The sequence below is a fragment of the Cavia porcellus genome, unplaced genomic scaffold (genome assembly GCF_034190915.1).
Source record: "Cavia porcellus strain 051 isolate PalLab524CR breed Dunkin Hartley unplaced genomic scaffold, mCavPor4.1 scaffold_23, whole genome shotgun sequence".
Taxonomy (NCBI): Eukaryota; Metazoa; Chordata; class Mammalia; order Rodentia; family Caviidae; genus Cavia; species Cavia porcellus.
In genome coordinates, this window is record NW_026947506.1 from 13,570,157 (window position 1) to 13,592,127 (window position 21,971).

The 21,971-nt window shown below is 36.2% G+C and overlaps 1 protein-coding gene across 1 annotated transcript in view; it reads left to right on the forward strand.

Moving 5' to 3' along the window:
• LOC106025663 (zinc finger protein 709-like) overlaps positions 1-17,829 on the forward strand; it is a 28,128-nt gene extending 10,299 nt beyond the window's left edge. Inside the window, exons 2-4 of the mRNA XM_013143342.3 lie at positions 11,603-11,729; positions 11,928-11,988; positions 13,313-17,829. Coding sequence (XP_012998796.2) covers positions 11,603-11,729; positions 11,928-11,988; positions 13,313-14,324 — 1,200 coding nt within the window. The 3' untranslated portion in view covers positions 14,325-17,829. The remainder of the gene's footprint in view (positions 1-11,602; positions 11,730-11,927; positions 11,989-13,312) is intronic.
• Positions 17,830-21,971: the final 4,142 nt, after the last annotated feature.

The following is a 21,971-nucleotide window of genomic DNA, read 5'->3' on the forward strand; positions in this document are numbered from 1 at the left end:
CAGGCCTGTTTGCAGTGTTGCAGTTGCATGCCTTATCCTGCAGTCAGTGTTAACAAATCACAGTGATTTGTTCAACTGTGGCTTAAAGACTTAATATATTGGTCTCATTTTTAGCTTTTACTGCTGTCATTTTCAAGACTATTATAATTCAGTACATGAGAAAAAGGACAGCTTAAGGCTTAGCAAGTTGCTCAGCAGTGTAGAGTTTTGAAGTTGCTATTTGGTCTGTGTCACAATTCACATTTCACCGTTGTGTCTTCATTCTGGTTTGAATTCAGCAGATAGATAAGCATGCTTGTTGAGAAATACTGGACCTTGTCTCAGGTTGCTTTGGCTTTCCCATGACTGCTCCAGTCAGCTCCCTTCTTGCTGTCCTTGCTGATGACTTGTTTGCACTGCAGGGAGTCTGCTTGCCAGAGTACTGTTTGGAGTGAATGCAGACCCAGCCCACCCACATACTCTTCTTGTCTGCTTTTCCCGTCTCTGATATTATGTTCAGTGTCATCCGCAGTGTAGTCAGCATCTTATGTCTCTACTTCTGTATCACTTTTGTGTCCTGGTCTCACCAGATGTTCTTCTTCTTTGCACTTTGCTAATTTCAATTCTTGCTAAATGTTATGGAATATGTCTAGTATTTGTTCGTCTGACTGTGTTACAGTATGCATTTTAGCCTGTGAGACTGTGTACCTTGTGGCTTCCTCCTACTGTGCATTGAGTTATGGGAAGTGTTTTGAAAATAGTATGTGCCTCTGCTGCCTTGTGTGAGGCTAATGTTACCCAAGATGTTCCCTGCCATAATTTCCATCAGGACAGGCCCTGTACAGAGTAGAAATCCTACTTACCATGCTTGCTGTGTGATCAGTTGCTCAGTCCTCACTGACTTCACCTATTTGGTCATTTCGTCTGCTGCCTTCATAGTCTGCTGTACTGAAGGATGCAGATTGCCTGCTTTTGGGATACAATTTACCGCACTGCAATTGGCAAACTCTCTGATCTGCCTTTGTTAGTTCTTTCCAGCCTAAGTACTAAAATAATGCTAAGGAGACTCCACAGTCCCTGACATAGAACCTGAAGGGTGCTGTCTCTTTTATCCTAAGGGAAAAAGATCAGCAAAACAACAGGAAGAAGGCCTTTCCCATCAAACTCTCACCAAAAGTTTTGAGGTTTGTTAAGTGGAGATCGCCAGTTTTACTGAAATATAACTTACTGTTCAATTCATTTACTTTAAATTATATGTAGTAAACAGCCTAGTTCATTTAGAACATTTTGTTTTTCTTCTAAAAACCTAGCTTTCTAATTTCTTCTGTTTTCCAAACCATATGAATGAATAACCTACTGTGTACTCTGTTCATTTTCGTATTCTGGCCATTTTGTATCAGTGGATAATTAGCATTGTAGCTGTCTCTTTTCTGCATGGCATTTATTGTGATATTTTTTCAAGAAAATCTTCACATTTATGGAATAACATAATTATGCAAAGTTTAAAGTATCAGTTATTCATCAACTTGTGGACATTTCAGTTTTTCCACATGTTAGCTTTTATGGACACTAAATTGAAATGTTATTGTAAAATGCATTCCTGTTTCTTAAATGTACAAATTCATGTTGCATGTCAGCAATGAATGCAACAGGGGGTGCAAAAGGGAAGTTAGACAGCAGATACTGAATGAGAAAAGCTCCTGGGAGAAGGGAGCTTGAACATGAGTTAGAGCAAAAGCTCATGAGGTTTTCATACCATAAAATTTCATTGTCAAGTAGTATTTTATACAGTAAAAGAATTTTACCTATTACCTTGGGAGAAGTTAAAACCAACGTATTGGTTTACAAGTACAATTGCTTAGCTCATATCAATCTAATACTAAAAGGAAGCGTGTAGCAAGAATTCACCTACAGGAATCACTAACCTCAGTTACATAACTGTTATACCCACTACTATAACTGTTAGTACCAGAAAGAACAAACACATTCTTGGAAGGAGTTAGGGGTAAGGGTCTGGATGTTCTGCACATCCACCTAATTGTTCCTACATTGGGCTTACCTGAACAGTTATAATCCACCTTTGAATTGTCATTTACCTGTTGCAAACCTTGGGGGACAAGTCACATGCCTCTGGCTTGTGGCTTGGTTTCTGTCAGCTCAGGCTCAGGTGCTGACCGAGTTCACTTGTGAGAAGTGGCTATGTATTGTGCCTGGTCCTTTCCATCTGCCAGTCAATAATTATGTAACTTAGGTATCTACAATATAAAAATTTGTATGTCTAATAGTCTTTGATCAGTTTTTCTTCCCTAAATCTGTTAATCTGATCAACAACTCTGAAGATAACAATACGTGATATATTAACCATTTTTAATTCCATTAATTTGTTTTGAAATTCTGTATCACTTTTTAATTTTTTTCTATTTAAAATAAAATTAAATTTAAAAGTTCCTGTGCAAATTTTGTGTGGATTTATGTCTTCATAACTCTTTTGTATATGACAAATGTAGTGACGAATGAACAATACAGAATCAAATAATGGCTCTACAAATATGGTTCTATTAGCCATTTATAATAATATCTAATGTGTGTGTGTGTGTGTGTGTGTGTGTGTGTGTGTATGTTTTGTAGGCCACAACCTACGCAGAGGAAACCCATCCTGAATGGGGTTGGCACCAGCCAGTAAGCTTCTACCCAAGATGGAATAAAAAGGGAGGGAAGGAAGTCTCTCTTTTCTTTGGGGAGCTCTGGAGTCTGCCATTGCCTTTGGATGTGAGTCTCTACCTCCTTGAGGATCACACAACCAACTCTTCAACATTCACTGAACGTTTTTGAGTAGAGAAAGAACATGAGATTAAGGGGCAGTGAATCAGAGTGTCTCTAAGGTCATGTCCCCATGCTTTACTCAGACACACCCAGTCATGTGATTTACTAATATTCTAGGCATCTTTTGGGCCATTAAATTAGACAGTAAGTCTAACCATCACATGACTCCAGGTGTAGGCTTCACTGTGGGGAAACTAATATATTGAAAGAACTTTGAGTCTCTAAGGAAGGAACAGCATATTATGCAAAATACACTCTATTAAAGTCTTAGCTAAATCTGCCCTTCACAGAGAAGTGATTGAGAGTGAGTTTATATCACAAATATTATCCTGGCTTTTCTCTTAAGATTAGTCTATAGAGTTCTGGATTTCTTTGTGACTTTGGAATAAGTATGTTTCTTGTCTGAGGCATTGAGAATAATTTCTTTCATCTCATTCCTTTACCTAATACTATGCTTACAACAGGTTCTTCCTTCCATTATTCTCTTTTTGGCATTTATTTGCTTTGCTGCAATGTCTAGATAATGTTTGAAAGGTCTGTACCACGAGGTTAAGGGCCTCATGTACTTTTCTGCACACTGACAACCTTAGGCTTTTCCTCCCATTACATCATGTTCTGCTTTGGCCCGGACCTAGAATCTTAGTTGAGTTTAGTGATTCTCTCCTGTGACATTGACTCTGAAGTGCAGTGGCACAGTTGTGATCCTGTTTTCAAAAACAAAAGAATATAAAGAGCCCATGAGTTCAGTGAATAGACCCTGCAAAGCTAGGAGCAAATCCTGCTTCAGTGCAGTGATGCAACAGGCTGGATCAAATCAGTGTCAGGTGAAATTCTGGGCTTGGAAGGATTTTGCTAGAATCTTTCATTTGGGCTGTATTCAAGCAGATGTGTTATTGCTTTTTCTTCTCCCTCTTGGCTCAGTGTGCAGAAAAAGGATCAGCAGGTTTGCCTCAGTAAAGGTTTTCTGTTGTAAGAACTGTCTAGTCAGGCACTGGCCAGACAACAGAATCCTCTACCGGACAATCATGTTGGAAACTCCCAGTGTGTTGCTGAACAACTCCTGAACTGGCTTAGCCTCACTTGGCTGTATGAATTCTACTAACTGGGGCTGCATGGGAGGGTTCTGGGAAACCTCCAGTCTGCAGGATGATGGTTATGGCCACATCGCACACAGTAGGAGTGAGGTTTGTGGTGGCTGCACAGCTTCTGGTTAGGAGTGGACAGAACCAGCTTTGGCAGGATCTGGATCTACCTGCACCAGTTTCTGTACATCCACTTTTACTGATCCTCATTTGTTCCTTTCTAACGCTCTGGATGGGGATGAGACATGGGCAGGACTTAAGCATCCTGTCCTGTTCCATCCAGTGAGTTTACTTTGCTGTGGCGGGAGCGCCAGCTTTGTCAGCTCAGTGCCTGCAGTCTTCCTGTGGGCTGTGCTGATCAGTGATGAGGAGGATTGAGGGGAGACTCAGGACACATGTGAAGTTTCAGTTTGGGGAGACTGCTATGTCGAGTCTGTTTTTCTCCCCACAGAAGACAAGGTACTATTGTCTAAATCTAAAATGTCTCCTAAATGCCACATGAGTTTGAAAGTTGATGAGTATTTGCAGACCTTCTGTTCATCAGTGAATTCATTTCTCAGTGCATTTAGTATTCAACATTCACTGAACGTTTTTGAGTAGAGAAAGAACATGAGATTAAGGGGCAGTGAATCAGAGTGTCTCTAAGGTCTCTAAGGTCTAAATAAGGTGTTAGGAGGTGGGGACTTACTGGAATTTGGTGACTTAGTTCAAAACTTAGTGGACAATTGATTACCACTGAAGAAGTCAAAAAGTCTAGAATTTAATTGTTTGTTTTGCATTTGTCATACATATACCTGAAGACTCATAGAATCACGATGCCTGTGAACAAATCACCTACCGCTTCTTGCAGTGCAGCTGTCTGATTTCACCTAGCTATTCCCAGTGTGGGCAGAGAATGGATTTTGTGGAAGCTCTTTGAATCTTAACAATTTCTTCATGCAAAGTGTTATTTTGTTTCAATTCATTGGATTTTTGAGTAAGTTAATAACTGAGGTTAGTATATCATTATTACAAAGCTGAAAAGATTATATGTAGCTCCTTTGCCTCAACTTTTTGCCCATAGGATTGCAGGGAAATTCATGTTGCAGGTACTCCACAGCCTTATTCTACAGCCTCTCAGCTTTTTCTGTTGGAAGTTGGCCTTTAAAAATGTTTTTTGATATAACTAAAACTGTTATTTTTGATTACTTTCTAAAAGTGATAATGGATTAAAATTTTTGATGGAATAAAAAAATTCAAGTGTGCCAATGATGAAACCTCAAAAATTTTCACAGGAAATCTTCATCTAATATTTTATAGATATTTTTTGCTTTGTAAACATGTGGAATAGCTCAGTTCATTTTTATATTTTCATCCAATACATTTTATTATACTTTCATAATTGTTTCTTGTGCTTATTACATCTAGTTTTGAACCCCTTATATATGAGTTTTAATATTTAAAGTTGTTGTGTCATCTGAGGGCTACCTATGAAGTTTATTATTCCCAGTCCAGCTGTTTATAAAAGACATAGTTATATGTCTTTTTTGTTTGTTTGTTTTTGGTACCAGGATTGAACTCCTCCCCATGCACTTGCAAGGTAGGTGCTTATGCCACTGAGCTAAATCCCCGGCCCTATATGTTGTATTATTGTATACTAGGATAGAGATGTGCTCTGTGATAGAATATGTGCTAGAGCTACAAAGCAATGCTAAAGGTATAGACAAGAGCTCCCCTGAACACCTGAGTTCCCGTCAGAAAAACCTGCAAGATGAGCTAATCCAGAACAGTATGCTATCTTCCCCTCCACCTCTCTTTTTACCCCATGGACAGCGATCCTCACATAGGCATTCCACACCCAGAACCACGCTGTTTCAATTCAGCTGGGTATTCCAAGGTGCCCTTTAGTTAATCCACCACACTCATGTCCAGGACTTTTCTTTTTAAAGAACTGCCTTTTATTTCATTATGTGATCACTGGAATTCTTTTGATACTTTCAACAATGTCAGATTAATATAGCTTCTGCAGATTTTTTGAATCAACACATAGGAAACATATAGACCAGTGTGTCTTTTTCATAAATTTCTATGTTATCTAGCCTCATCAGTGTCAAAATAACAAGCACTCCTATCCAAGTAGGCACAGCATTGGGACCATAGCCCAGATGTGTAGGTTCTGTTCTGTTCTCTCTTTCTTTAACATTCTTATCTGTCTTTCTGATGGGGTGTGGAGAGTTTGACTACTGCTGGTTGAGGCTCTGTGTGTCTCCTGTTTGTAACTGTGCTACTTTGCTTATTGCTGCCCAGTGTGTGACTGTTTTCTTTTCATACATGAATGTAGATAGGTACACCTTAATGTGTACTTTCTTAATGGTGAGTTTTTGCTTCAATATTTTTCAATAAGTTTTATTTTCCAAATTGTCAATTAGAGTTAACACTAATACTGTTAATAACCTGAAAATACTCAGAAAGTTTCTTCACTGTGCTTCAGCAAAGGGTGAGAGCATCCAGGTGATTGATACCCTACATGATTCAACTCTCTCTTACCCCATGGATGTCCTTTCTCCCTTTTTGGTGACTTTCCCTGAGTTTACCATCTGTGAGTTTCTATGAAAAATGTTTTGCTTTTCTCCCTTGGAGTTTTCAATGAATGATCATTATACATTTGCAAAGAAAATTTTTTCAAAAGTTTTTTTCTAGAAGTTAAATTATCATTATTTGCAGATGACATGATTCTCTACATAGAAGATCCCCAAAACTCCATTAAAAGACTCTTAGATAGTAAATAAATTGCGCAGTGTGGCTGGATACAAAATCAATACTCAAAAATGAATAGCATTCCTATATACTTACAACAAAATCATAGAGAGAGAAATAAGAGAAACTACATCCTTCGCACTAGCAACCCCCCAAAAATGAAATATTTAGGAATTATTCTCATGAGAGAAGTGAAAGACCTATACAGGTAAAATTATAACACTGAAAAATGAAATTGAAGTTGATCTCAGAAAATGGAAAGACATACCTTGCTCATGGATAGGAAGAATAAATATTGTGAAATGGCCATTCTCCCAAAACTGTTATACAGATTCAATGCAATCCTGATAAAAGATACCATCAATATACCTCATAGATCTTGAGAAATCATTTCTAAAATTTATCTGGAGTGAGAAGAGACCTAGAATAGCAAGGACAGTTCTAAGCAACAATGGCAAGACAGGAGGCATCACAATCCCTGACTTGAAGTTATACTACAAAGTAACAGTAGTAAAATCAACATGGTACTGGAATAAAAACAGATTTGAAGACCAGTGGGATAGATTAGAAGATACAACCACAACTATAAACACACTCAACCACCTTATCTTTGATAAAGGGGCCAAGCATGTTCACTGGAAGAACGACAGTCTCTTTATTAAATGGTGTTGGAAAAACTGGCTCTCCATATGCTAAAAACTAAAACTAGACACATGCCTATCACCATGTACTAAAATAAAATCTAAATGGATCAAAGATCTAAATATTAAAACAGAGACACTAAATCTATTGGATGACAAATTGAGTGAAAACCTTGAAGACATAGGAGTGAGTAGAGAATTCATGAACAGGACTCCAACCACACGGGAAATACTTCCCAGGGTCAATAACTGGGATCACCTCTTATTAAAAAGTTTCTGCACGTCAAAAGAAATCTCCAGCATAGTGAAAAGAAAACCCACAAATGGGGAAAAAATCTTAGTGAACTGCTCCTCAGACAAAGGACTTCTGTTTAAAACATATAAAGAATTAAAAATCAGACCCCCAAAATTCAAAGACCCAATTCAAAAATGGGCATCTGAGATGAGTACATAATTCCAGATGAAGAAATACAAATGGTAAATAAATACATGAAAAAAAATGTTCATCATCATTAGTCATTAGAGAAATGCAAATTAAAACCACACTGAGATTTCATCTCACTCCTGGAAAAATGGCCAATATCAAGAAAACAACCAACAACAAATGGTGGAGAGGCTGTGGGGAAAAAGGAACTCTCCTTCACTGCTGGTTGGAGTGCAAACTGGTGCAACCATTGTTGAGGTCAGTCTGGAGATTTCTCAGAAAGCTGTCATTGGAAGCCCCATTTGATCCAGCTATTCCACTTCTAGGCATATTTCCAGAAGAACTGAAAGCATCGTACCTCAGTGATATATGTACATCCATATTTATAGCAGCACAACGTGTATTAGCCAGATCTTGGAAACAACCTAAGTGTCCATCAACTGAGGAATGGATAAAAAAGTTGTGGTATTTTTATACAATGAAGTACTACTCAACTATAAAAAATGATCACATTGAGATATTTATAAATAAATGGATGCAGCTTGAGACCATAGTCAAAAGTGAAATAAATCAAACTCACATGTATAAATACCGAATAGTTTCCCTATTGTAAGAAATGATAAGAATACATAAAAGTATGTGGTAATCATGATTCCCAATCATATTGGTTTGAAGCCATATAATGTTTTCACCCACTAATTGGAATGGTTTTAATCTAGGTTGTTCAATTTTATTGTCTGTGATAGTGTGCATAGCTATTTTAAAGAAAACAAGACATCATAATTGCTAGTGCTGATTTAATATCATCTTGTTTTGAAGTCCCATCAACTGTTGTTCACCTGTTTCCATTTGGTTTAACATGTTGTATCTTATTATATTTTACTACATGCAATAGTATAAACAAAAATTTTTTATAGGCAGAGATAATATAGAAACCATTGTTCATTTTCTGTTAGCTGGTTCTAAATACTCTGTAATACTTTCATTCTCTTGAATGGCTTCACAGTATCTTGATATGTTTGATGCTATAGTATACGAAGTTGTACATAAATATTTCAAGGAAAGAGACACTATGGTGACTACTATTATGTCAGGTTATCTGGTGGTGAAACACAATGATGCTTAAATTGTTAGGTTTTGACCTGTGTTCAGTTGCTATGTCCTCTTTTATCTCAATCTCTCCCCCTTTTTTTTTTCTTTTTTAAAGAATTTATTTTTTTTAATCAAGGGAAAACTAAATTAAAAATATCAGTATATGTTATAGAAATTTTTTTGTTTTCCTATTAATCTTATTTGAACCCGTGTAATGCTCTCCCCATCTTATTCTGACTGATTTTACTATATTCTGTTTTGTTTGATAATATCAATTTTGAGGGTATAGGCAACCACTTTGAAGGCAATAAGATTTACTATGATGCCCATTGTTGTTTGACTATTATCTTCTTTTGAAGTCCTGTAAGGTCTCCAATGTAGGTTTTATTGGTCTTTTTGTGTACTCTTTTGTTCAATTCTACTATACCTGATGATATAGGCAACTCTTTTTAAGATAGCAAGCGGCATAATGGTAACCATTGTTGATCACCTGGCATTCTGTTTTTGCATCATGTACTATATCCATCCTTCTGTTCTAACTGACTCTGTTTTGCTTTGTTACATTTGGTTTTTTTTCTCTTCAAAAAAAAGTTATAAGAACTGTGGGAGTGATAAAACCCAAAAAGTGTAATTGTTATTGTAAAAAAGAGAGGAAAAGAAGGTGATCTAAAGGATATAACTGCATGTATGCTTAAGTATAGGATAGAAAATCATATTACCAGTTTTTTGTTGGATCATTGAACAGAACTGTCTGCAATCTCACTGTATGAATGTCTACTTTGTATACTTTAATTTTGTAATTTGGACAACTGTTTCTGTGTAATCTGTTACAATGTGTAATCTGTTAACCAGTGATTTCTTACTGTATATTTTTTGCTTGACATTCTGGATTACTTGTACTCTTTTTACTGCTTTGTTTTTTTTTTTTCTCTCTCTCTCTCTTTAAATAATAAAAAAACTTTTAAAAAGTTTTTTTTTCTGTATTTTTTTAAGTGTTGCTCTGTGAATAAAGAGCTAAGTGCTTTCTCATCCATTCCATTGGTTATGTGATACAGGATTTTTCAAGTTTGCTTTAAAGAGTCATGTCATTCTTTAGGAATAATAATAGTAATAATGTGTTTCTTTCTCATTGAAGAAAAGTTACTGGTCTGTAATGTTCTGGTAAACTTTTAAGTAAAGGTAAATGAATGCAGAGTGTAGTAATTGATTGTCCATTCTCTCACATGCCTATGTCCTTACTGTGTTCTTCCACACTTCCATTTTCTTTGGTGAAATATAAAAACAATTTGGTCCTTGTTATTTATTCCTTGTTTTTGCTTGAGTTAGATATGTTTTAGTCACTTTTTTAAGATTTGTGTTCATTGGTCTTTACTCCCTGTGCAAAATCTTTATACTGTGTATTCACTAAATAGTTTCTTGTCTTGTTTATATCTCATATTTTTGATCTATTTACCATTCTAATTCTGATGGTTAGTTGGTTTTCTTTTAAGGAAAATGCTTTTCACATACAAAAACTTTTACAACTATGAATTCTCAAGCATTCAAATTTGTCTCTCCTATTTCAGTATGTAACTTAAATATTGCAGGTAGAATAAAAAGCTATACAATCCAGATTCCAAAAACACATACCTGTTTCTCACTAAACATAAATGAAAGAGATTGTGATTTCTTCCAGAGATGTATAATACCAGCTGTATCCACAATCAATATTCTACATAACTGTGAGCTCTCTGGTCTGTAATCAGTTCTTGAGATCTATTTGTCATTTTCTCTAATAATGGTTTTATTATTTTCTATAGTACAATTTTTTGATTCAAGGTCTCTCTTTGTATTTAAGACAGCAGTGCAATTAAGGCTGGCTTCAAACTCAATGCGCTTTTCCTGTGTCAGTCTCCTAAGTGCTGGGGTTGTACACATGTATCACCACAATTGGTGGAAGTTTTCCTTTTGTGCCTAATTGTTTTGTGATATATTGGTTTCAGTGCATACAATATATTTTATACATCTTACTGTCTAGCATGCTAGAATTCCTTATATCTGAGTGCAAGGTTATGACTTGGTGACATGGAGCTATAAGATAATTTGAAGCTTTTTTGTTGTTCATAACTGATTGAGATAAAGCTTTTTCCACTAACATTTTAATTATTATTTATATACCATTTTTTATGTTCAGTATGTTTTTTTGTGTCTGAAACCAAATTTAAATTTCAAAATGCTGCTTAAGTGCATCAAAGAAAGAAGCACTTAGTACCATAAAGAATAAGATTTGAAAAGAGATTATCTATAAGGCATCAAATTATTTCAGGTTATCATCGGTCCCCGTGCTTTATGGCTGGTGGTCTTGTAGGCTCCCACTGTGAGGTCTGCCTTAGAGACAGTGCTGAATAACCTGGCAGTGACCCAGCAAAAGAACCAGTGCTCCTATTCTGCTCTTGCATTAACAGTGAGGTGCAATCTAACATCAGAATTGCTGTCTTTAAAAAATATGCATATATACAGGATGAATGACCAAGGCATGTAATTATGATTGAAGGCATATAATTATGATTGAAGAATTCACCCTCCATTCAGCTGTGTATTGTGTTGTATTTCACTTTGTATTATTGAGACAGGTTCTCTCCTTGTAGTTTATGCTGGTTTTGGACTCACTATAGATATACAATACTCTTGAACTCATTTCATTCATCAGGTCTCAGCCTCCTGAGTGCTGGGATTACAGATATGCATTACCACCCTTGGCTCTCAATTCAACATATTATGAGAGGAGATAAGATATACCAGGTTATGAGTCTAAACTTTCCTTTGAGATATGTATGATCCTTTAGGAGGTGGTGACCTTTGAGGATGTGGCTGTCAGCTTCACCAGTGAGGAGTGGGCTTTGCTGAGTCCATCCCAAAAGAAGCTCTACAGAGATGTGATGGAGGAAAGCTTTAGGAACATGGCTGCTATAGGTAAGGATGACATCTCTTTGTTACTTATAGTCTCAGAGAATACTGTTTGTTGTTCATCAATGTGCTTCATTAAAAAGAATGTTAAAATAGTTTGAAGTATAGCTTTAACCTATTTACATTTTATCATTGGTCTACTTGGAATATATTAATGTATGTATTATTATAATAAGTCCTTATATTTCTATGTCTACAATTCAGGAAGACTTGGGGATAACCATGAAGCTGAAAAAGAATGCAAAACTTACTGGAGATATTTAAGGTAATTTGCTCTCACAAGGAGGAGGATGTTCCTCAGGGGTCTGTGTGAGCAGAAACATGACAGCCAAGGAAATGAGATGAAGTTCAATTTAATGTCAAAAATATTCTCCAAAGGTTTATACAGCTTGAGTATGTATAATCTGATAGTTGCATCATGAAAATATCTGAAATTGCATAGGTATTGTATATAGATGAAAATGAAAAAAATAAAATTTCAATTTTGAGAGCAACCCTTGTTTAGCATATCTAGTTATGGATACATGTGAATCGAACACATTCAGTATCTAAACATTGCTAATCTTGAAGCAGTGTTCAAAGTAAAACTGAATACTAGTTATTCTATGTGTTTTCAACCCATTCTCCAAAGAATTGAGTCCATTCTGTTTTAAAATTCTTAGAAGGCTGATGGATTGCTAAGTACAGTCACTGTAATAATCAGTACCTAGATGCCTCTAAAAGTGGGTCTTTGTATATCTCTGGGTATATTCTCAAAAGAGTGAAAATCATCATATTATACAGATCCATGCATGCCCATACTCAAAGTAGTTCACTTTACGACCAATAAAGGCCTTCAATCATCTTAGATATCTGTCACTGGATTTTTGGATGAAGAAAATTGTTTATAGGCTCCATGTCACTGTTTATTCCTGTAAACGCAGCACTCAGGGAAGCAGATTTTGCAGACTGACAGATTGAAGCTCTCCCAGAAGACCTTAAACATCACTGACAACTTTTCAAAATAAGAAATAAAAAAGCTAAGTTTTTGTGCTAATACCTGTGTTTTATTCCCTACATTGAAAAAAAAAAAGTAAACGTGTTAGGTAATCAGCCAAAAAATATGTAATGTGTCATTTGTCAAAAGAAATAGGTTGGTGTTCTTCCTATAAAATTCAGTGAAATAACTCAGCTACAGATGGGAAATGTCACATGCCTTCTATTCTGTGAGAAACCAAAATAAAAATGATAGAGCAACATAAAAGAGAGTTGGTAGAGAAAGGAAAGACAGATCTTTTGGAGAAGGGAATGACAAACAGGGTAAGGAGTGAAGGGGCAGAGCAGCGGGGGAAAAGGGATCAGAATGGTCAACGTGTGATCCATATATGTATCATTGCCCAAAATGAAGCGAAATATTCTGTATTTCAAAATATACCAACTTCAACATTCCCCAGTGAATACTACTCTTTTCGAAATGGCTATTACAAATGTATCCTGCAAGACATTCAATTAATTGTTCAGATTTCTTAGGTGGTATCAAGACAGAACTTGCTGTGGTAAATCATTAATACAAAGAACCCATTTCATTGTGATTTTTTTTCTCTTTACAGAAATGACAAGATAGAGAAATGCAATGGTTATAAAACTTGGAATCAGTATGAAGAAACATTTCCTTGTACCCAAGATGGAAATGTGGATGTTAAAGAAACCGACACACATCACAATGATGTTCAGATCCATGAAATGCACTGCAATGGAGGGAAACCTTATGCATGTAAGCAATGTGGGAAAGCTTTTACCAAACGTGGAAATTGTCAGCAACATGAAAGAATTCACACTGGAGAGAAACCATATGTATGTAAGCAATGTGGGAAAGCTTTTACGACACGTGGGTATTGTCAAATACATGAAAGAATTCACACTGGAAAGAAACTCTGTGTATGTAAGCAATGTGGGAAAGCTTTCACTACACGTGGAGCTTGTCAAATACATGAAAGAATTCACACTGGGCAGAAACCCTATGTATGTAAGCAATGTGGGAAAGCTTTCACGACACTTTCATGTTGTCAAAGACATGAAAGAATTCACACCGGGCAGAAACCCTATGTATGTAAGCAATGTGGAAAGGCTTTCAGCACAAAATGCTCTTGTCAATCACATGAAATCACTCACACTGGGGAGAAACCATATATGTGCAAGCAATGTGGGAAAGCTTTCAGCAGAAACACTCATTGTCGAAGACATGAAAGAACTCACACTGGGGAGAAAGCATATATGTGTAAGCACTGTGGGAAAGCTTTTACCACAAATGCATATTGCAAAGCACATGAAAGACTTCACACTGGAGAGAAACCTTATGTATGTAAGCAATGTGGGAAAGCTTTTACCATAAATGAATATTGCAAAATACATGAAAGACTGCACACTGGAGAGAAACCTTATGTATGTAAGCAATGTGGAAAAGCTTTCAACAGGTACAGTGATCGTACAATACATGAAAGAACTCACACTGGAGAGAAACCCTATGTATGTAAGCAGTGTGGGAAAGCTTTCTCCACACAGCAATATTGTCATATACATGAAAGACTTCACACTGGAGAGAAACCCTATGTATGTAAGTAGTGTGGGAAAAGTTTCACCAGGCACAATCAATGTAAAACACATGAAAGAACTCCCATTGGCTATTAATTGTATGTATGTAAGCAATGTTTGAAAACTTTACCACAGGCAGATCTTATCATATACATGAAAGAATTCACACTGGGGGAAACCCTATGTGTGTGAACAATGTGGGAAAGCTTTTAGTACAAACAGTCATTGGCAAACATACAAAAGAATTCACACAGGGTTTCTATGGAAAATGAGATAATATAGTAAGCATTGTTCATTTTCTGTTATTTGGTTTGAATGCCCTGTAATACTCTCATTCTCTTGAATGGTTTTATGCTATTTTGTTATGTTTGATACTATTGTATATGAAGTTATGCTCAACTATTTCAAAGAAAGAGACATTATGGTAGCTACTGTTAATTATGGGTTGTCTTGTGGTGAAATACTGTGTTGCTTACATTGTTCTGTTCTCAACTGCTTTCTTATGTCCTCTTTTGTTTTAATCTCTTTAAAATTAAAAAAATTCATACAAGGAATAAACACTGGCTACATATAAGCAATGTAGGAAAGCTTTCAGCAGGCCCAGTGAATGTAATATACATGAAAAAAACTTAACTGGGTAGAAACCATATGTGGGTAAGTAATGTGGGAAAGATGCCTGTCCACACACTGTTTGAAACATATGAAAGAATCCTCAATGGGTACACACTTAATATATATAATGTTGTTGAGCTGGGTGTGGTAGCCCAGGCCTATAATCCCAACAGTCCAGAGAGTGAGGCAGGAGGATCATTGTGAGTTCAAGACCAGCCTGGGCTACTAAGTAAGCTCAAGGGCCACCTAAACTGCATATTGAGACCTTGTCTCAAAACAGAAATACAAACAAAATATATATATAAAGATCTTGTTTTGAAATTCTGGTGAAAATTTCTCATGTGGAGACCAGAAGAAATAATTAATACAAGATATTTGATATCAATATTTCTTCACAAATGTTCCAGAAAATACAAATCTGAGGTGGAGTGCTCCTAAATTACTATGTTGTATGGCTTTCAATAAGTCACTTATAAATATTCAAATTTTGTACATGTAGGATTTCATATAAAAAATACTGAGTTGATGTAAATTTGCATTTTTGAGTGTCTTTGTGCTTAACCATAGTGTGTTTTAATTAAACGTGAATTGAAATGCACTTTTTATTTTCAAGTATGGTTAGTGTCTTTGTAGTTAATGTTTTGTCTTTAAAATTGGGAGATATAGGCCACCAATGATTTCATTTTTGTATTATTTTTATTAATTGTTGGGATTTTGCCTCTTATGTTTTTGTTCAGTTTTTGATGCCTATACTTCATCTTCGGTGTAACAAATGATGTTTCTGAATTTGATGCTACATATTATATTAAGATCCACAGTTTCAGAGGCTTGTGGGCATGTGTTTTTAACAAAGTTGAATTATTTTTCACACAATTTGTAGATTGGCAAATGTCGTGTTATTCATATTGTGACAAGATACCTGCTTATACCCTAATGTCATTGTCTATCATGTCATGTACATTGTGTTGCCTGTTTTTCTTTCTTATTGGAGTCAATATTATTTATGTAAACATTTGTTTTCTTGCCACCCAAATTTTACTTGTCATGTTTATATTGCATTGATTTTTACTTTATTGTTAATTTTTCCATCACATGTACTAAAAATCAACTGTACTACCGTGAATTTCTGATTGCTCCAGACCAGCTGAACCATAAATTGTCTTGAAAAGCATATCAGGAATTATAGTAATATCTCCAAGAAGTATAAACAATAGTATGATTTATCAGTAACAACACATCAAAAGGAAGTTTTCTCAGTTGCTTTTGGGAAATTGGTTGGTACCAAAATGTATTTTATTCTATTTGTAGTAATTATTGCTTTTTCTTAATACACTGAACTAATGAATGAAAGGAAAATTTAAATTGAGAGGTATCAGTGTTGTAAAAGATGACTTTACTAAATTCTAATTCACAATGTGTTGTTTTTAACCAGTTTTTGAGATAAATCTATACAATACCATTTTGGTGTTCATAAGAACACTGTCTGATGTTTGCAGTATGTACCAGTTGCTGTCAGTCACCTACACTGACCTGTTTTCACTCTTTTTAACATAGGTGTAATTTGTAAAGTTCTTAATACACTGTTCTTGAATACAAAAACTACTCAAATTCTGAATGTTGTCACAAACCTATGATATTATGAAAACATCTGTGAGTACTACATTAAGTATCCCTAGTACAATGAGTATAGTTTTATTTAGTCTGAATTATGCTCCAACACATAAACTGTTCACCAATTGTGTAATTTCTTCTAAAATTATGTCAATTTCCTATCTGATACATATAGTTTGTGGACTAGAGTCTGTACAGTGCCAATTTTTATAACTTACAACATGTGGCCAACTTCTCTGGAGCACATTTCTGATTACTGTCACAAGGAAAATATGTCCTGTGTATTGCTCTTCTAGCTACTAATTGAATATTGAATCTTTATGACATTTGTCCTGAATACATTTATCTTCTCATTTTACCATGAAAATAAAAGTTGATGGTAATATTGATGCATACTTGTAATCCCAGGAACTCAGGAGACTTAACTGGGTGGATAAAACAGTTGCATTTAGCCTGTTCAATTTGGTGGAATCTTGTTTTAAAATATATCTTCAATTTCTGCAGATGTAGGCTGGTGCTTTTGTAGTCCCAGACTGATTCCCCTTAGATTATTCTAACACTGAGTTACTCACCATAGTTGTCCTTTTTCTCTCTTGACCACTTAGCATTTTACCCAAGCACCACAGGGGCAGCGCATTTGTTTAGGGACTGGCTATCCTGAGCATATATTCTTTCTGAGGTTGTGACCCTATTTTCCTTGGGAATTATGGGTATGAATCTATGGTTTCATTTTTCTTTTTCTTTCTTTCTTTTTTTTTTTTCCCCCCCCCCCGAGACAGAGTCTCACTATGCAAATCAGGCTGGCCTTGACTCATTTTGTAGCCCTGGCTGGTCTCGAGCTTGCAACGATTCGCTTGGCTCAGCCTCCTGAGTGCTGGGATTACAGGTGTGCACCACCATGCCTGGCAAATCTAGTTTCTATACATTAAATATTTGTGGTCATGCTCAGAGAAAGATTTTTTTATGTAGTTTCTGGAGAAAAGGGTGATGAATTTTACATGTTAAGGAGGACTTTGAAGTGACTCCAGGAAAGGGTCTTCCTCTAGTAAATATTAGGGTGTAAGGGTTGCTTTTTCACACTGGGAAAGGGGAGCAGCAGACCATGCTCAGCTCGCAGAATTAGCATTTTGACTTCTTGTTGCCTCATCACCAGGACTCAGTGTGATTCGTCAGTCTCACCTTCCACGTGGAGAAGAGATTTAATGGTCTGAATGTGGAATTTTCTTTGACAGTAGCAGCAGGTGGCTTTTTTTCACTTTTGGTTGTTCTGTAGAATAATGCTGCCTAGTGAATATAGTAGATATGTACATAACTTTAGCCCTTTATTTTTATGTTTTCCTAATTTTTTACTAAAATCTATCATATCCAGCTATGTTTGTATACTCCAGTAATCTCAGCACTCAGGAAAGCTGATAGAAAAGTGTTACATTTTTACAAGTTTGTGGATTTGCACAGAAATTATGCAATAAACCAAAACACTTTCAAAAAAAAGAAAGAAAGAAAAGAAAAGAAAGTGGCTTGGGGATGTGGCTACACAAGTGCCCTAGATCCAGCCCCAATCTTAAAAAAGTAAGAGAGCCTAGCTGACTGAAAAAGTGTGAGAAATCCTAGGCAATGAATCCAGCTGCCTCTTTCCACACTGCTGAAAGGTGACATCCCACACTACCCTCTGCTATGGAGCCACATGTGCTCTAGGCCGCCCTCCTTTCTGAGTTCTGTTGTCTCAACAAGACAGAGCCTAGAAATCTGAGCACACTTACTGCTCTATTTCCAGGACAGAGCAGCAGGAAAGCCTGACTGAATACATTTAGAAAGCAGGTACCTGCTCTAGAAAGCCAAGAGCAAATTCATCCTATATGGACCATTTCAACACCTCAGGAGTAACCTTGGGGACACAAAGGTCCTGGATGGAACCCGTCACTCAGTTCATCATAGCCGGACATAGGATCTTTTTCCTGTCCCTCAGATCTCAGAGGATGGGCTTTTGATCACCAGCCATTGGCAGATATGGTCAGCTGCATGAGCTCACAGGAGAGCAGTACAGAAAGATCAGGCTGATTCATAAGGTGGTGCCTTCCTTTTTATTGATGCCGTATCTAGTTGTTAGTCCTCCAGCATTGTGGGTCACGATGATGGCTGTCATGTAAGGGGTTGGTGAAACTGAGAGATGTTAATGAAAAGGCTCAATGTTTCTCTTGTGACCTATGAAACAGCTATAGATCACTTGGTGGTTAATAGTGACTGATGTAGGGATCCCTATACAGTTGCTATTTGCTAAGAAAGTTGCTTTTAGTTGTTATCTCCATATACTTGGAAAGTAAATGTGTTTGGTGATAAATATGCCAGTGAGAGGAATTGCAATAATCATTTTACAATATAACCACATATGAAAACATTTCATTATACACATGAAATATGTTTTATGTACTACAATTATGCTAAATGAAATTAATTTTTCATTAATTTTTCCCATGAGCCAAATTAACATGACTGAAGCTCTGTCATAAGTTGTAAAGATTTTCCCTTTTCCTGTATTTTTAAGAGATAATGCACTCCATGGTGGTAATGTTACTGACAATATATAAAGTTGCATGCATCAGTCATTATAAATGTAAAATATGGGCTGGGGATTTAGCTCAGTGGCATAAGCGCCTGCCTTGCAAGCAGGGAGTCTTGAGTTCGATCCCTGGTACCAATAAAAAGGAAGAAGACAAAAAAAAAAAACAATAAATGTAAAATAATTTATTTGAGTGTTTAATTTAACAAGAACTGGGCATTGACATCACAGGAGGTTATATATAAGAGACTTTTCACTTAAAAATATTTAGAAAAATTTCTACACTATTAGCTGCTTGAACAATTTCTCTTCAAACCATGCATACTTTTGGCCAATTTCTAGAAAGTTTTTTTTTATCATAGGCTTCTATCAAATTATTTAAAGATGCCTAGGATCCTGTCTATATTTTGCTGCTTTCTTCTGTTTTGAAATTTATACAAAGACTTACTTTTATCTTAGGATTAAACTAATTGCATGGATGCTGTTACAGTGAAACACCAGTCCACTACTTTACCTTCCATTGGATACTCATGGAATTGATCATGTGTATTACTGAGGAGAGAAAATGTCTTCACACATATACAAGAATGAGTACATACTTCAGTTTGAATGAAGAAATGAAAATATCATATTTTTGTTATCTCCTTGCTTTCTTGACTGGGGGTAAATAATTCATAAACATATTTTTAGCCATTGCCTAAAACTTTTAGCTAGATGCCATAACCAAAATTGCAGATCAGTTCATTGTATGCAATAATTATTTATCACAGTTGTGAAGCCTAGGGAATCCCATGATCAATGCATTTGCAGCATACATTTGTATTGAGACTTTCTTTTAAAAGATGGTAACTTGCAGCTGAGTTCTTATATGCCAGGAAGGGTGGGCAAGTTGTGTTTGGTCAACTTTATAAGTGAATATATGTTATTAGTGAGGTTTCTGAGTGAGCTCAGTACTTTCAAAGGCCTTATCAAACCATCTCATAACCATGACATTGGAACATAAGTTCCAATATATGAATTTTGGGAAAACTGAGTCATTCATACCACGTGAAACCTTATGTGAGATTATATCAGGTGTTGGGCAGTGTTACAGACACCATATAGCTTATTGTTTCCCAAAACAATTTATATGTAGATATACAATCCAATCTTTAAAGTTTTTAGAACACAGACACTCAAGCAAAGGATTGTACTTAAATTTTAGAAATTTAATGTAGATGTCACAGTTCAAATTTTGAAACAGTTCAAAATTGAAACAGTTCAAATTTTTCATGAGCAAAACACACAGTGGATAGACTTTAAGTTGGAGATTCAAGAAAGCAAATAATAAAAGTTAAATGGCATAATACTATTGCCATGCTATAAAATGACTTTTGATACATTCAGTTCCCACTGTTTCTTGAGGAGGTACAACCTCACATCCATAGACTAAAGAATAGTGTTTAGGATAGGAAAAGAATATTTAAGAGATGGCTCAACTGGTCACCAGAGCAAATACATAGAATGTGCACAGCGTGATGGCAAGTTTCAACCTCACATAGCCCCGTGCAATGTATTTTCAAGTGCACTTTCTTTATAAAAGTGGAAATGGGCTTCAAAATAGTCATGAGCCTTGGTTTAGATCTTATACTTGTCTGCTATCAAATCTACCCCACTAGTGACTTTTACATAATTAAAATGAACCTGATACTTCACTCTAGTGTAACTGTAATCATCACATCCATTGATCTCCTCCTCTATCAAAGATAACTATGAGAGTTTGGGGGCCATTTTCATATCTGTGTGGTTATTCTGCTATAGACAGCTAAGTTAGGCAGATAAATATGAGGCATTCAGACAGGCCTAGACTCTCCAGGGAGTCAGTGGAGAAGGTAACTCTTCAAAACTGGGATAGGAGGACCATCTGAAGATTAAAATCAGTAGTTAGTTTATATACTTCCCTAAGGGATAAACAGGAGTTTGAGTTTATTGATATTACCCATTTGAGATTTCCCATTATCTCTCTGGGGTGAGTCCCCATCTCCTCCTCACTGAGGCTAAGACTAAGACTAAGACCTAGATTAAGAGCACTAGGACTAAGACTAAAGCCACTAAGACTAAAGACAAAACTAAAAATATAGATTACTTCCAAAAGTTAATGATGTTACCCATATACCTTTGCTAGCATGGGATCAATATTACCTAAGTGATTATATTTTCAATATTGTTGTATAGTCATAACTTTGAGTCACATTGTACCTGGCACATGATTTTGTTCTACCAACTTCCTTTGAGAGGTGAGCTTGTTGGAAAAACATTGAAGACACTCCCTCCTGTTCAGGAGCTATTCCCCATTCCTTTTCCCTATTCCTCTTCCTTATTTGTATTCTACAAATTTTCCTGCTTTTAACCACGTTGCTCCTTGGAATTCATCCTTCAACTATGAAAATCATGAACTCAGCATATCTGACTTCCAGCATTTCCACTGTAGCACTTCTAAATGTTTATGAAGTGGTTACAAATAGGTGTGCCATAGACCCAAATTATTCCTATAGGACCATTATCAAAGTTCTAATCCTGAATTGAATGTCCTGTATTGAACAGAAAGTGCTTCCACATTCGGAAACATGTCTATGCACATCAGGTCTATGCACATGGGGACCTTTCGAGGTGCAATATTAGTGGCTTTGCCTTTCCTAAGGAAGCACCTGAAGGAAAAGAAATATTATAATGTCGTAAGTTCCCATAGCGAGGATACAGTGCATATTCAGACTCGCAATGAGCTGCTTACTCCGCTTAGAAAATTAAATTATTGACTATAATACCCATCCCTATAGGTTTTTTGTGCGTTCAACCTCAGCCTGGCATCACATTCCTACTTCTAATAGCACTTTGTTCTTGGGCATGTGAAATGGGAA